Source organism: Rhododendron vialii, chromosome 1a (genome assembly GCF_030253575.1).
Source record: "Rhododendron vialii isolate Sample 1 chromosome 1a, ASM3025357v1".
NCBI lineage: Eukaryota > Viridiplantae > Streptophyta > Magnoliopsida > Ericales > Ericaceae > Rhododendron > Rhododendron vialii.
This window is the reverse complement of record NC_080557.1, coordinates 13819782-13836901: the sequence shown is the minus strand read 5'-3', so window position 1 is coordinate 13836901 and position 17120 is coordinate 13819782. Positions and strand designations below refer to the sequence as shown.

At 37.0% G+C, this 17120-nt stretch overlaps 2 protein-coding genes and 1 long non-coding RNA gene across 3 annotated transcripts in view; 2 read left to right on the top strand and 1 right to left on the bottom strand.

The window, feature by feature from the left end:
• Positions 1-17120, bottom strand: part of LOC131332834 (ribosomal RNA small subunit methyltransferase-like) — a 92164-nt gene that overhangs the window by 31522 nt on the left and 43522 nt on the right. The gene's annotated exons all lie outside the window — the stretch shown is intronic.
• LOC131332828 (serine/threonine-protein kinase STY13-like) lies at positions 9099-16370 on the top strand. Its single transcript, XM_058367132.1, has 3 exons — positions 9099-9310; positions 10228-11196; positions 15775-16370. The coding sequence occupies exons 2-3, from the start codon at positions 10304-10306 to the stop codon at positions 16112-16114; spliced, it is 1233 nt and encodes a 410-aa protein (XP_058223115.1). The 5' UTR covers positions 9099-9310; positions 10228-10303; the 3' UTR covers positions 16115-16370.
• LOC131332867 (uncharacterized) lies at positions 11203-11814 on the top strand. The gene is made up of 2 exons (XR_009201683.1): positions 11203-11451; positions 11588-11814. It is a non-coding gene; the product is annotated as an uncharacterized LOC131332867 (long non-coding RNA).

Genomic DNA, 17120 nt, shown 5'->3' with positions numbered 1-17120 from the left:
CGCATACCACTCATTTACCTGGCCTCGACCCGTGTTGGATCCGCGAGTTTCTCCCCTCTTTCACAGCCAACTCACACACAAAGTCCTCATTTAATAGGTATAAGGATGCCCTTAGAGGAAGGGCTTTGTGTGTGTGTATAACCTTTATCTCAATTTCAGTTGGTTGGTCTAATCAAAAAGCTTAATTTTAGGTGCATGATGTTTTTTGCTTGATTTCAGATTGTGGGTTTAAAGCCTATTAAAGCATCCTAAGATAAATATAATCAAGTCATTTCTCTAGACCTAAATTTAGAATGAAAAGGAAAAGTATGGCTAACGCCCATACGCTTGGGCATCCGGATATATGTCAAGCATCATATTATGATAGTCCATAAAGAGGGTTTTGCCATTGTTCAGTTAGCTAGTTTGTATCCTAGATTTTGAACCAAACCCCAAACTCTTGTTCAGTTAATAACCTTTATCCCCAAACAGTGTCTTTACAGTTTATAGCCTTTTAACAGCTGGCCTTCCCGCAACGTAAACCTGCAAAGCTATCTTCTTCTCTCTCCATAGAAAGAAACAAGCTCTCTCTCTCTCTCTCTCTCTCTCTCTCTCTCTCTCTCTCTCTCTCTCTCTCTCTCTCTCTCTCTCTCTCTCTCTCTCTCTCTCTCTCACCGAATATCAATTGTTTCTTACATGCGCCTAGGTCCCCTCTCTCTCTCGATTCCCAGTCTTATCGTTTCACTCTAGTGGATTTAATTTCAAACCACAAGTTTGGAACCCTACACCTGCGAGCTTCGCGATCTTGACCCATATGAAGCAAAGACACCAATCATTGAACTATGGAAATTACACGCCCCTTGACATCTTTCTTTGTGAATGATCCTAATACGTACAAATGCAAAAAAATATAAATTTTATTTTGACCGTTTCATATTCTAAGTAGATTTGAAAAAAAAATTAACATAATAATTAAGGCTTACTTGGATATATGCATCTCACACATCATCTTCAGCCACCACCTTGTGTCGAGTTGGATCCCAATCAAATCCGGAGGCATGAATTAGGTTCATAATTAATCTACAAGTTCACTTCCACCTCATAATCTTGCCTTCAATATGGAATTCCTCTATAGGAGGGTCAGGAAATTAAACGGCCATGAGACCTTGTAGATAATTCAAGTAACTAGGATGAAAGGTTCCCTACTCAACATTTCACATCGTCGATTGTACAATGCTCATAAGAGCCTAAAGCAATAAAGTCTCCTCCGCCTAATTCCAAATTTTTCGAGCCATAGAACAAATAAGAAAAATTATGAAATTGTTGCTATATTTTTTGAAAGGAATAATTTGAACTTGGAATGAATTATGGAGTCATGCCTCCTATTTATAAGAAAATTGAAAATTAAATATTTAACAAATAAAATTAGATAGGCTAACAATTCAACTTGGAATGAATGAAGAATGGAGCCATGTCTCCTATTTATAAGAAAATTGAAAACTAAATATTCAACAAATAAAATTAGATAGGCTAACAATTCAACAAAAAATCCTTACTAACCATTCATAACAAGAAAATTGGTTATGTCAACAAATCAACCAAAAAAAGAAGAAGATACTTACTAACCATTCAAAAGAAGAAAAATGGATACTCACCATTCAACAAAGAAAATAAGCTATAAAACAAAATAAAAAACGTAACTTAACATTTTACATTTCATAATTAAAAAAACTTAAAAATATAATAAAACACATATTTAAAAAACAAATTTTAAATAATTTAATTATTTATTATATTAGTTAACTAATTTGTTATCGATTATTTGTGAACAAAATTAATCACAGTTGAATTTAGTAATTATATATTTAATCCAATCAATAATCTAATTTAACACTACATATGGGCAAAACAGTCAATAAACAGTCAATTGATATTTTTTTACATCATTCACCATTCCTTATACCCCCAATTTATCCCCTCTACATTTTTAGCGTTTTTTTAATTTCGGTCAGATTATCCGTTGTTGGATTATGTTACATAATTTATGACGTATGATTCCCATTCGTTAGGAACCTTTTCTTTTCAATATCAATTTGTGACTTTAATCTCGAGAATCAATTCAGCCGGCCATAGGGGCCTCAAGTGAGCTCACAAATCAAGAAAAATACCGTCCTCTTGATGTTTATGCACTAAAGGAAAGACATATTCCAATATTATTAGATAGGGTATGACTCAATAAAATAAGGCAGCCTTAGATGATCATCTGGTATGTGACCTAGATTGGCCAATGTAGAAGGGATTGAGTGTCTAGAAAGCAAAATATAGAGTCCATCACTTGGTTAGAGTACCGTTTGCCTCAATATTCAGACTCTCTCTCTCTCTCTCTCTCTCTCTCTCTCTCTCTCTCTCTCTCTCTCTCTCTCTCTCTCTCTCTCTCTCTCTCCCCTAATTTGGCCATATTTCCATTATCTCATCTAATTACTCATTTAAATAAAAACACAAGCCAACATTTAAATCCATCATGTTCTACAACTAGAGCATCATAAGCCTTGTGTTGAATTAATCCGGGTCAATGTTGTGCAGATCTGACATGGGTTCTGTTGAATTTTTCTCTTAAGGTTTTCATTTCTTCAGCTCTGCCACCACTCTTGATATGGGATAGTGCTAAGAATGAGGACTGAGACATAGTGATCTTGGTGGGTTTTGGATATCTGGTTTGGAATACCGTAGAGTGGGGAACTGTGGATAAAAGGTAGAGTTCGATTTTGATTTGTGAGGGAAATGTGAGAGAGAGAGAGAGAGAGAGAGACTTGGGTATCCTCCAACTCATTAATGATAGACACAATAATGGGTTTGGACCCAAAATTCAAATCTTTTGTGGTGGGGAAATTTGAATTTTGGAAGGAGGCTTAGAATCAAGTTTTCACTTTTTTCTCCCAAATGATAAACAAAAAAAGGCAAAGAGTAATTGCTATTGTGGCGTAGGATCGAGGAATTGGCACTTGCTATATAAGACTTATAGTACTTTGAGCGTGACTATAAAGATATATTAGTCCTTTGTGCTAATTTAAGATGGGCTCTCAAGAGTGATTTGGTTAGCTAGTTAGAAGCTCTTATCCACAATGCATTCATGCGCTATAGTACTGTAGATACATGTTGTAACATCCCGACTTTTAAAAATAAATAAGGCGATAATATACACACACACACACAATGCTAATAATAAGCAGTATAACATTTAGTGGTCGCTTGCCATTAGGATTTAGAAAGTATATTCATTGTGACGTAAAGTCTACAAAAAAATTAGAGTATTTTTTTGCTTACGTGTCAATTTATTAAACTCTGCCGATATTGCCCAATCATGTTAAGAACATTGCGACACGGGAATAGGGCACGAATTTCCACGAGGCAGTGAACCGTAGGTCTCAAACTAAATAATTCAGAAAGTGACGACGTCTTATTATAGGGCGAATCGGATTAGAAATCCCTAGTTGGGAGAATATTCTTGAGATATCCCTAGATTTTGGAGGACATACTTAGATTCTATTAATTATGTGTAGATTTTATTAGATTATGTTAGATTTTATTAGATAATCCTAAATTATTCTAGATTTTCTTTAGCGGGACGGTTCAAAGGACAACTATTTAGACACCTAAAAAAACACCTCAAATCTCAATCACATAGTTCCGGATCAAATTTTTATGATCCGAACCGTTCAATGTGTGCAGAATATGATTTTAAGGGTGCCCGTGAGAAATTAGCAAAATAAATGACCAGGAAGTGCTTTTTTTAAGCAGTTTTTAATTGAACCGTTCATTAAATCTAAACTAAAAACTGCTCAGATCAAGCCCTTTTCGGTCTTTTTTTTTGCTGATTTCGTGTTGGTACCTTTAAAATCACGTTCTGATCACTTTGAGCGGCTCAGATCATCAAAATTTAATCGGAAACTATGAGATGTTTTTTTAGGTGTTTAAATAGTTGTCCATTGAACCGCCCCGTTTTCTTTAGATATGATCAAGATATACTTAGATCATGTGAGCCTTCTATAAATAGGCTTTCCTCTCCCTCTACGTACAACGCAACTTCACCAACCGAGAGAGAGAGAGAGAGAGAGAGAGAGAGAGAGAGAGAGAGAGAGAGAAAAGGTAGAAGAGAGAATGAGGAAAACAGGGGAAAGGGAGAGGATTTGCAAAGAGGTGAGCATCGCTTTTCTTTACCTCACTGCCGTCATACAAACACACACGGCAACACACCACATACACCACCAGCACATAAAATAGAGAAAGAATTAATCAGGGGTGGAGGAGGAAAAGGAATTAGGTGAGTTATCACCTCTTTTACTGCCTTGCACGCACACACACTTGTGCACTTGTACAAATTTGTAAAGTAACCTAAGAATCTCATCTTTAATTCCTTCTTTATAAATCACAGCACATAGAAAGTGAAAAATGGCTAATTGTATGTATGTCTTGATTACATGTACCTCTTATATTGTTGATCAATTCAGTTCTTTTCGGAACAAATGGGTTCATAAGTTTGCAAAATTGATCATGTAAAATTATTGGGCTAAAAATGAATCGAGCTACTCGCATAGCTTGTAGCTCAGCTCGACTCATTTGTAATCGGATCGAACTCAGGCTTAAGTTTTAGGTTAGCTCAACACAATCTAAGGTGAGGTCTCATTTTGAAACAATAATTATTAGAGGCCCCCTTAGTTTGGCTAGGAAAAAAGATAAAAGTGAATAAAACATGATTCTACAAAGGGACATTTTTAGAAGATCACTCATGTACTGAAATTAGAGAATTGAGGCTTTGTACACTAAAAGACGTGTTGTAGACCCAAAAACAATGAAAATATATTTTACTCTTAAACAAACAAAACATTAAAGTTTTATTAGTAGAATGATTAAATGGTTTAGCTTCAATGATAGCATTTCTAATCGTTAATGTGTTATTCTAGGAATCATTACACCTCGCTAGATTTTACGGTAAATTTTGAAGGCAGAAATGTGAGTTATGAATTATCTCAGTTACATGAATTTTTGTAAAGGTTATATTTTTTGACTTACCAATGTACGGTTATTTAACATTTGAATTCGTTTGTAGCAAAAATATGCCATGAAATTATGATATTTTGAACAGTTTATGAAAAAAGTTTTATCGATACATCCGAACGATGTCTCTGGAATCTATAGAACGTTAAAGATACTAGTCGGAACGGTGTTATAAGAGTGGAATGGAAAGGGCATAGTCAGGTGTCTGACTGAATTGATCAATTCACTTTATATGCATTGGGGGTCGCTCCCTCATTACCAGCGGTAATCGTTAGATAGTATCATATTATGATATGTTATTTACTGACTTGTTTTCGTTACAGCTCAAGCCATAAAAAACTGAAGATATGGTATTGTTACAGTTCAAGCCATGAAAAACTGAAATTATGATTCCTTTTTTTCCCTGACAAAAAGGATTTTAAAAATTCTATGGTAGGACATGTAACTCCAATAATTCATAATCTCACACAAGCAGTAGCTTATGTTGTTGGAATCTTTTCTTTTCAAATAATCAAAATTAATAGAAGGACGGGCTAAGTATCGATACTGTTAAGCTATGTCGTGGTCATGTAATAAATAAGGGAAGAGAAATATGTTGCTCATGTTTCCAACAAATAAAAAAATAAATATCTAGTGACTTTTATTTTATAGATCGCTTCTGCAAATGTTAAGTTTGTTTCTTCTATCTTTTAAAAAAAGAAAGGCAATGGAGATCTTTGGTAAGACGGACTCATTGGCCGGTCACGATATTCAAATCCACTAGATTTGGGTCGTGACACATGTCAGCTACTTTCTAGTTTCTATGTTAAACCCTGTAATTCAAAAAGGGAAAAAAATTTACTTTTTACTGATTTCAATGTTGAAAATGTGAAACCACTATCCCAATTAATGTGATCCATTGCCTTCTTGGTAATTGAAGTTATGCAGCTCTTTTTATATGGCCCCGTTTGATAACAGTGATAGATAGATGAGATTATGATTGAGATTGGGATTGGTAATGAGAAGGGATTAATAATGAGTATGTTTGTTTGGGATATGATTAAATGATGGAATTATTAATATCATGTTTGTTTTGAGATGACATTATATGATGTGATTGAATTGATAGAAGAAATTGATAATGAGAAGGGGTTGGGATTGAATTATGAATACCAAGTCTCAAGTGGTATTAGCAATACCCCCAAATTGGAGTCTTAGCAGTCTGACCGGATTGATAGTCCAAACCAATTTTGAAAAAATAAACAAAGTAGGGAAAGTCTTTAATACACACCCCTTTAAGGTGTGTACCATATGCACCTATTGTGTGGTTCATATTGTGCCACCTCGTAAAAAATTACTTGTAGGACCGGTCATTCATAACATTTTATTTCGTATCGTAACTTTTATACTAAAAATTCATAACTTTTCAACAATATGATTCGTAACTTTTTTGCAATAGATTCGTAACATTTTGGGATTCATAACATTTTGGTGCATTTTAATAAGGGTGTATATGATACACACCCAAATAAGGGGTGTGTATTGTAGCACTTCCCAACAAAGTATTGATAAGACCCTCACTTTATCAATCCAATCCCAACCCCTCATAGGGTTATCAAACAGGGCCTATATGTATTATGCATTTTATTTAGTGCCCATTTTAATGTGTGTGATGATCTTTGATCTTGTAGATGTCGGTTGATACTGGTATCTTATGTGTATTTCGGAGCTTGATGTGTACAGACCAATGGTCTGATTTTTTCAATCTATTATTAGGATTTCATATATCTTCTATTCAATTGGTCGCTTCTTATAATGTTCTTTCTCCATACAAGTATTGTTGAATGGATGTCGCTATTATTTTCAAGACATGAGTAGGATAATTTGGATTCTGCTAAGGCATGGATCAAAGGCATGGTCAATGCGCGTTGTGGATGATGTTCTCCAAAAAGGTTGGAGAGATTTTCGAAGAGCACATAACATTGCAAACAACTACAACCTCATTTTAATTATGCGAGCAAAGATGGATTTTCAACGCTATCATCTTGGATGCAAATAATATTGAGATCTTGTATGATTGGACACTGTTGTTCAATCCATACTAGTGAGAATTACATCCCCCATAACGTAAGTAAAAAAAATTATAGTTTATTATTTAAAATGTATGTGCATCTGCTTTTAAAATAATTTAAATGTACGTTCATCTGTTTTTAAAATAATCTACTAACTTTGTGTGTCCAATACTATTCTTCATCATTAGATAATCTTCGCACATCCTGTCATCAATAGTTGAAGATCATTTCTAGCTCATCAAACTGAATATTGGTGTTTACCAGACACACACCATTTGCAAGTATGGGCTGGATGCTTTTCGTCGCATGTCATTTCACGTTATATTTTTCTGAATAGTTAGCTTTAGGACATTTAATTATGATGCAAAAATTAAAAGTAGGTTTGAACCACTTCTTAAAAATTTCAATCTGGACAGTATTTTAATTAGGATAGGAAATCGAACATGGCACATGCTCCTCCACGACGATATTCATCTAAATGCTGCTATGTTTGATGAGTTCCTTGTTGCTCTTCACATCTACTTCAATGATTACATTTTCATTATCATATTACCGAATCTAAAGGTAAGGCTTGTTGTTTTTTATGCTATGGAGGATAGTGAAAGGCTATACAAGTGGCTTTGATTTAAGAGTGATGTCTAATACTTTTGGAAACTTGTTAGCGACAATATATAAATATGTGTATATTTTGGAACACAGCATTGTGTCCGTAGCAACTTATCTGCGCGTGCTTGGTTTGGCTATGAGACGATGTGCATTAATCTGGTAGTGATATTGTGGTTGGTATTAATTGAAACTGTATTTATGGTTTGATGTAAATTTGGAATTCTTAACTATATATACTAAGTCATATTACTCTGTTTGGTATCGATGGTGATGAAAAAGAATGCAACATTGATTCTGACTTAATTTTACAAATTTCTATTTGGAATCTACCTCTAGCGTTTGATGTCTACGTCGAATTGTTTTATATTCGCAGACTACTTATCCTCTTAAGCTAACAATCATGCCACAATTCCGTTTCTTTCCACTGCTGTAATAAAAATAAAAAAAACGTAAAAACATATGCAATTGACTAATGTGTTGAGATGATTTGTGGTTACCCAACACTTAGTTAACTATAATTATATAATTTTCTTATGTATCTTTTTGCCGCTATCATTAGAAAATTGGCCTCCTAGTTGCTGTTGTTTGTAGAAGGTTGTGACTTTTTTGCATTTTTCACATGACATGTCTCAATTCATGTTTCATCTCCCTTTACTACTGCAAAGATCAACATAAAAATAAATTTCTTTGACTTCCTCCCTAATGTTTTTTGGTAAATATAATATTACATAATTACCAACTAATCAAATTAGTCTCTCCAATTACAAATAAACAGGGATGACTACGTGCTACGCACATAACCCTTCATCTAGTAAAATGAATAGTTCTCATATTGTTAAAAATAAAATTATTGCAATTAAAATTAATAACATGATTAGTTAAAGAAAATGTTGAGTGATTCTTCGTTACGTTTAAATCATATTTTTCTAGTCGTATAAAATTTTGAAAAATTTATTTTATGAAGCTAAAATATTATGTTTAATCTTTTTACTTTATATTGAGCATCTAATTTGATTTTTTTATGATCATTAAAAGAACCAAGTCTCATTCTAAATTCGCTTTTGGCCTTCAAATTATTAAGTCCGGCCCTGTGGATGGTGTATGCGTCTATTTACATTTTGATTCCATGGTGCAATTTTATTTTTTCTTCTTATGTGCGGGGGCAACTCCAAAAACTCCATCATTAGTCCGCAATTATTTACCCCTTACACCGCTGAAGCGCAATTTTCCAAAAGAAGAAGAAGAAGAGAAATTCATTTATGAGACCCAGTACCCCACCGTTTATGAATATTCGTATCTAACGGTCCAAAAATCACAGACAGCCTCCCACATTCTACTGACACGCCACGTGTAACAGTTAACATGGCTGTAGCGTGGGAGCGACCACACCTTAGGTCTTCCCCAGCCAAAAAGAAATGAGAGACGAAGACCCAGCTACTACTCTCATTCGTTCTTCTTCTGGTCCTCTCTCTCTCTCTCTAAAAGCTCGTTTCTTTGTGCGTTAACCGGAGTCGGGCCACAACAGCCGTTCAATCCACCTTGGCTACTCGATCTCGTTGTTTGTGCTGTTCAATAAGACTCCGCCATCGGAATCGCGTAATCAAGCCCTTTCGATCGAGGTAATTTTCGCCTTCATCACCAAATTTTCGGCTTAGATCAGAGGATTTCGATCGCTTTTACGGTTCTTCAAGTTTTTCTGGCTTTTTTTGTGCGACTCTTTGGATTAATTGCTTCAATTTTATAGAATCTAGTTTAGGGGTAGTTGATGTAGAAGTCTCTGTGTTTTCTATTTAGGGGTTAGGTCAATCTTTGACTTAGGGTTTTTGAATTGATGCTGAATCGGTGTTGTATTTGTCTGATTATGCATAAAAATGCTTGCTTGTTTTGTTAGAAGAGAAATTAGAAATTAGGGCTTTCACACGCCTTTGAAAGGAAATGAAGTTTTTTGGGTACTGAGCGGAGAGACATATAGAAAGAGAAATGAGAGTAATAATTTGAGAGAAAATTTATTAGAGACCGTTTGCAGAGAGGGGTTGGGTTTTGAGACCCAAAATGAACACAGTCGAAAAGCTATTTACCCAGAGAATAAAGTACCTCTCTAAAAGTTAGGGATATTATGCTACAATTTTAGTGGGTTGAATTTATTTAGAGTCTTAGACTGTTGATTGTTGTTCCTTTCCTTCCATAGGGTTCACATGACAAGAAATGAAATGCAAAAATTTCAACAGCATGTTTTCTGCCTCTCTTTTTCCTTAGAAGTACAGCTATGTCGTTTGTAAATTGGGTTGGAGTTTTGGTTCATTCTGTTTCAAGTAATGACACTTCTACCCTTGAAAATTAGCGTCGGTTGGTTGTGTACTCTTCTTTGGAAGCGAAAAAGACGCTGTATTTAGACCTGCAATTTTGCTTCATAAGAATTGTCTATATGAAAATTAAATTACAAGTTGGTTGATTTTGATTCACTTTTTCACATCAGAGATGTCAGATTGAAAAATACAGCGCTGATGTTATTTTGTGGAATCATTTTGTTATTCAGGATTTTGGTCACGAGTTCATGGTGATGGTGAAGAAGTAAGAAAAACGTTGAAGGTTGTGCTGATCTTGTAGGCAAAATGTTGGAGGCACCAAAATTTACGGGAATTATAGGCCTAAATAACCACCATGACAATTTTGATCTCTCGCAAGGGTTTTACCATAAGCTTGGGGAGGGGTCCAACATGTCAATTGATAGTTTTGGTAGCTTGCCAATGACCGATGGTGGAGGCTCCGTTGCAATGTCAGTTGATAACAGTAGTGTCGGATCAAATGGTTCTCACACTCTCTTTTTAAGACACCAAGGTCGTGTTAACAACAGCTACTCTATCGCTCAGAGTGTTAATCGCGGGAGAGTCGCTCATGGTCTAAGTGATGATGCTCTAGCTCAAGCTCTAATGGACCCACGCGTTCAGACAGAGGGTCTTGATAATTTCGACGAGTGGACACTTGATTTGAGGAGGCTTAACATGGGTCCAGCTTTTGCACAGGGAGCTTTTGGGAAGCTCTACAGAGGTACTTACAATGGTGAGGATGTTGCTATTAAGCTTTTGGAGAGGCCAGAAAATGACCTAGAGAGGGCACAGTTGATGGAGCAACAGTTTCAGCAGGAAGTCATGATGCTGGCGACATTAAGGCATCCAAACATAGTTCGCTTTATTGGTGCATGTCGTAAACCCATGGTGTGGTGTATAGTGACAGAATATGCAAAGGGAGGTTCAGTTAGGCAGTTTTTGATAAAGCGGCAGAATCGAGCTGTACCTTTGAAATTGGCTGTGAAGCAGGCCTTGGACGTCGCTAGAGGGATGGAATATGTTCATGGGCTTGGTTTGATCCACCGTGATTTGAAGTCTGACAATCTGCTTATATCGGCAGACAGATCGATAAAGGTTGCTGATTTTGGGGTGGCTCGTATTGAGGTCCAGACTGAAGGCATGACACCAGAGACCGGAACATACCGCTGGATGGCTCCGTAAGCTTCTTTTTAAGTTCACCCCCTCCCTCTTTTGTGTCTTATATATCACAGTTGTTTTGTTCTACTTGAATGCTTGCTTTCGAATCTGACTAAAATAGTGTTGGAATGGCTACTGCGGTGAGTTTAAGGAAGAGTACTGAATGAAACAAACCATGCTTCTAAAAGAAGAGCCCAGCTTGACTATAAGAAGTAGGAAAACTCTCGGATCTGTCGGCTGTCTGGTACGAGGTCCACGGAGTGGGACTCCTGCGGGTAATGAGAAGCACAAAAGATGTGTCCCTTTTTAATACATTTATGCCTACTCTCAATGCAAACATACGATTAAAAAACCATCGATCATTCATCCATTGCGGCATTGCCTTAAGATTACTCTCGCACAATCTGCCAGGTTTTGACTTTTGATACGTGGGTGGATGTTGCTTCTTACTCATCCAACCAAAGTATTCAAATCAAGACCAGTTTTTTGAAGCAGATGCTTCTAAGGCATTAGGCAGACTTAGAAGGTGTGATTAAGCCTATTATGATTGCTTCTCTTTTTACTTCAATCTCCTTACATGATCAGGAAAAGTTTTGTTTGTTTGTTTAATTTTTCAAGAGAGCAAATATGTCAATAAATTAATGGTTGCTTGCTGCTTTTTGCCAAGTGACCTGTTCATGGTTCCTTGCTGCTTCTTGCCCTGGTTTCAGTAACCATAAAGTTTCTTGACTTGACCCAATGGGACTTGGTAAATGCTTCTTTGGGTTGTTAATGGTCTTGCAATCTCCTGATTAGAGAGAGTCATTGGATTGGTTGTTTAGAAAGGAAAATGACCCCATCGGTGTTGGTTAATGCATATAAGTTGATTGTGGTTTTGCACTTTCCTAATGGGGTTTTGATATACCTTGCATTAAGTTTTAGGCTTGCATGTGAACTGCGGACGGGATCTACTCAATTGTAGCCTTTATACTTCATGGTTCTTCATGAAACTATTATGCATTGACCAAGATTCTTGTGAGAGAAGAACACTTAATCTTTGTTTTGTCTTGGTTTTCTATTGAATGGTCTAAACTAAGCCTTGTGTCCTGATCGTTGTGGTAGGGTGCATGGAACCTTTTTCTTGTCATATTTGGATGCATGTCTACGAGGACGTAACTTGGTTGTCAGCTGCCTAGCATATAATCGTCCTTTGTTTGGGCTTCGGATAGGCTCTTTAGAATATAAGACTCTAAGCACGACATATGCTTTTTTTGCTTCATAAGTTATGTTGAAGGAAAACATGAAGTTTTTTTTGGTCATACTTTAGGAGAATGTTAGTGTTAGATGTTATTAGTGGGAAAAGGAGGGAGGGTGGGACTCGAACTTCACACCTCATGCATGAGGGGTATAATGCCGTGCCAACTGCACTGGCACCCCACTTGAGATGTTAGTGTTGTGGTTAGTCATGGTTGAACCTTGAACTCTTGAGACGAGATTGTTGACACCCAATTTTGACAAAATCAGACAAGGGATTGACACGTGGAATGTGGGCCCAAGTTAATCATCGATGAAAGGTCAAGGTTAATTGGCTCCATTCTTGATGGGATCAATTTGCTAGGATAACAGTTGGAACATGAGCAAAACGCGTATAATCATCCTTACCCTTATCTCTAGCAACCATTTCCTATATCACCTCCGTAGTCAGTCCCATAATTTTAGTCCAACTTTCCATTTTTGGATGTCCCAAAATACATGTCCATTTTGACAAGTCAGAGTAAAAGTTACTTTTTTGTCTTTGCTCTTTTAAAGTGAAGTAATAGCTCTCCATTTTCAAATAAAGGGCAATTTTGAAACTTGTACTTTTTGAGGTGTTATGATGATGTCTCCTTAAATAGTTGGATTCCCGAAGAGGGATTAATGTTATGTGACGGAGGGATTGCCTAGGGATGATTAGGATTGAAGGACAGGTGGCAATTTATGGCAGGTTCTGGAGGCATATTCTGTTTATATTCTTGCTATTCGAGGATTATTGATGCATTTGAATGAGCAAAATGATCCCGGACCTGGTCAAAAAATACATAAAGCACACGTACAATATATTTTCAGCTGAAGTTGGCTAATGGGTTGAGAAGTGCAGAAATTTCGGATCCAGCCCAAAAACTTAAGCTATCAGGTGGAGAGTTCCTATCATTACATTAAGTGATCACCTATTCCATACCCACGAATGTGAGGCTTGTAGTATCTTACATCCCCCTCACATGTAGGGTTTTTGAGGTCTGTCATTTTTAGCCTCTTTAGCCTTTTTGTTGGGTCTATCATTGTGGGGTGAAGATTGTTTATTTCAAAAGCGTGGGATGGAATGGACCCGCTCTGATACCATGTAGAAATTCGGAAGCCAACCCAAAAGTTATATAAAGTTCTTACATTCCATACCCAAAGTATGTGGGACTTGCACTATCTAATTAGAAGAACCAGGGATTGGGCCAGCAATAGGGAGCACAACAGCTTGAATACCAAGCCATGGTCCACATGGCATTAAGCAGGGGGGGCCTCAGGTCTGGGGAAATGCAATGTTCACATGGCGTATGATTCTACAGATATAAATGGAAGCTTAGAAAAGGTTTGGCAGTTCAAAAAACATGGGACACGTCCTAAGCATTCAAAGCCTTCTTTGCTTTACTTTCAGGGGGAAAAACTGTTGTGCTGAAGCTATAAGTAGAAGAAATTAGGATTTCAATTCTAAATGTCGAAAATCAATTTCCAAGCTCCCAAGGTTTGCAAAAACATTTAAGTTCTTGCAACTTTGTTTATCTACATTTAGCCCTAGTTTCCACTACTAGTCAAGTTATTTCCTTTATTTTACCTAGCACATGCTTTCCTTTCCACATTAGTGAAGTTGTTTCACTTTTATTCTTCATTATTACGTGACTTTCTTAGTGATCTGGTCACTTTCCGTTTTCCTTAAATTGTTCTTCAGTAGACAAGTTGTCCCACTTTTATCCTTCAATATTTAGTTACAGCTTCTTTTTATTCACGTTTCTTTACTTGATCCATTCACTTTCCATTTTCCTTAAACTGTTCTTTGATAGAGCGGTGTTGGCTTGACCCGTCATCATTAGCTAATACACAACATTTTACGTCCTTAATGGGCCAGGCAAACATCAAACAATAATTGGACTCCTCCCATAGGTTGCAAGATACCTTTTAGAAGTTAGATTTGGGCCCTGAGCTCAGCACTCATTTGGGTCGCGTCAAGGTCGTGCTATGCACGCTTTCGCATATCACTGCTCGCCCCTTGCAGAGGTGAAGCCACTTGCTGCCTAGAGGAGGAACAAAGAGGCATTCACTAGGCACCTTTGGCACTCACATGGCTCCTTTATAGTAATACTTGGAACATTAACAGTATATAGCATTAACTCAATTGCAGCCCTTCATACTTAGTGTACTGTTCCCTGTCAACCAGTTGAAATCAATTTGATGTCCGAAAAGGACAATCACCAAAAGATTCACTTAACTTTGCCATCTTGAGAATGGAAATGTCCCCAATGAGAACTCAGTTGCACCTATCGTAAATTTCTCCGTTTACCACATGTCTTTTCAATAAGACAGAAATAGGCACCTCAAAGGTAGCTAATATCCAAGTAGGAATTTGGAAAGTTAGGTCAGGTCTTCCATGTTTCCACAAAACTAATAGCATTTCTGACCATCATCTCCGAAAGTTCACCACAATTTCTATGCAAGCTGTCATCTTATTAAAAGAAATAAAGCTGTCATGTTATTGACTTACCTTGCAAACCAGCGCATTTTGAGAGCAAACATTTGAAATGCTGTAATCTCTTTCTGCAAGTCATTATTGTCTTTGAAAATTTTCTTTGAGGCTACATTGATCTTGTTAAGTGGATGTGAATCTAAAGTGCTCCGATTTTAACATTTAAGGATCTTGTCCTGTTCCAAAGATCTCAGTTTGATGTTTTCAATTTTCCATAGAATCTCTGGAGCTTTCCTAGCCACTATGGTTTTGGTTTTTTTATGTACTAATCAATGAACCCCCGAAACTGACTTTCTTTTCTGAGAAAATCCTGGATGGTTCTGGTATGAACCTAGAGGTATGGGAACACACATGTCCTGAATCGTGGTAGGGTAGGGACAGGCTTCTATATGTTGTGATACTAAAATGTTCATCTTTCAAATGATAACCATCTATGGAACTACATAGTATTTCGGATATGATTCAAGTAAAGGTACTTGTAAGAGTATTTTGACCCCTTTTTTTAAACATTTTGTCTCACAAATCCATGCTCTTTCTAGACTTCATTAAAATAAGTAGGAAAATTATGGGATCCCTAAATTCATCAACCTGGAACTGCATTGTACCATGTTTCAAAATGTGCGTTCCAGTACACAGATTGTTAGGGTGTTAGCATTTTCTGGTGACACATGTCAAAGGTGTATTTTTGTGCCTTCCTATGTGTCAACTGTTGGTACATGTGTTGGTGTTGTTACGGGCTTTACACAACATCTCTCAGCATATTTTAAACTGCCAGATAAGAGGGAAAGCACATTTATCTTTTCATTTTGTTACTTGAGTGATGAGTCTAATTCGTTGACTGAAATTGCAGGGAGATGATCCAGCACAGGCCTTACACACAGAAGGTCGATGTCTACAGCTTTGGCATTGTTCTGTGGGAACTTATCACAGGAATGCTTCCCTTCCAAAACATGACAGCTGTGCAAGCGGCATTTGCAGTGGTGAACAAGGGTGTCCGTCCTATCATCCCCAACGATTGCCTCCCTGTTCTCTGCGAGATCATGACCCGTTGTTGGGATGGTAACCCCAATATCCGGCCCCACTTCACTGAGGTAGTCAGGATGCTTGAAATTGCAGAGACTGAAATAATGACAACTGTCCGGAAAGCCCGTTTCAGGTGCTGCATCGGCCAACCTATGACAATGGATTGATGCTGCAGAGGAGGAGAACCGGATTGTGGTACTGACAGAGAACTAGAAAAGGAGAAAAAAAGAAGTAAAAACAGAAAAGGTTATTTTATGTCAGCCTCTCAAGCATCTACCGGATTAATTTCTTTTGGGTAGATATAAAGGGGAAGTTATGATAAGAACTGCTTGTTTTGCATTTTTTTTCTTAAGGATTAATGGTGATGAACTAGTTGTAATAGAGGATATTTGATGTGTATTTATACATGCATTTTTCATGCTATGTTAAAGCCTGCCCTGTTTAGTTCTTCTTTAGTGTGGTTATTGTATCTCTTTCTGTAACAGACTTGCATTTGACTCTGACGCCTGGCCCCGGGTTTGGTGTTTAACTTGATTCGGGATATCGTAGGAATATTTGTGTATATTTGATTGGTGTAAGATATTCCGATAAAAGGGAATGCTTATTTTTTACTCGTATATTTGACGAATTGTCGCGGCTACACTACCATGGTGGTTGGGATTTCTGTTTGTAACTGTCTCGATAAGTAGCAAACCCTGGCAATTCCAATCTGTTGCCCCTCAGGAAGGTGAGAGCAAGCATCAAAGCCTTTACGTGTATCAGAGACGAGTATGTCAGGACCCCAGTTGGTGAGTCCGGATGAAATGACCTTTAATTAGAGGGGTTGCTTGCAATAATGAGAACTCACCGTTCTTTTTACCCTCAACGAGGAGGACTTCACAATTTTCTATTGAACTTCCATTCGACATGGCTTCTACCGTCATTTGAACTCAGCATTCGTTAACTTTACAGTTTACACCTTCAAGACCAACGATTGGGTTTCATCTTCAGTTCATTTCGACCAAGTTCAAGTACTTTCCATTTGTGCTTTCAAGTTCACAAATAATGTTAACTTTCCTTTTCTTTTGATAATTCCGGTGTTCAGGACAGCTCGTATGCATATCGATTAATCTTAGAGGATCAATTCCACCACCCTTTTGCAAAGGTCCCAATTAACCTTCTTAATTTGTGTGT

Excerpts from the sequence above, each read along its gene's own strand:
- LOC131332828 (XM_058367132.1), top strand. The coding sequence starts at position 10,304 with ATGTTGGAGGCACCAAAATTTACGGGAATTATAGGCCTAAATAACCAC. Across the intron at positions 11,197-15,774 it reads ACATACCGCTGGATGGCTCC|GGAGATGATCCAGCACAGGC; the intron begins GTAAGCTTCTTT and ends CTGAAATTGCAG.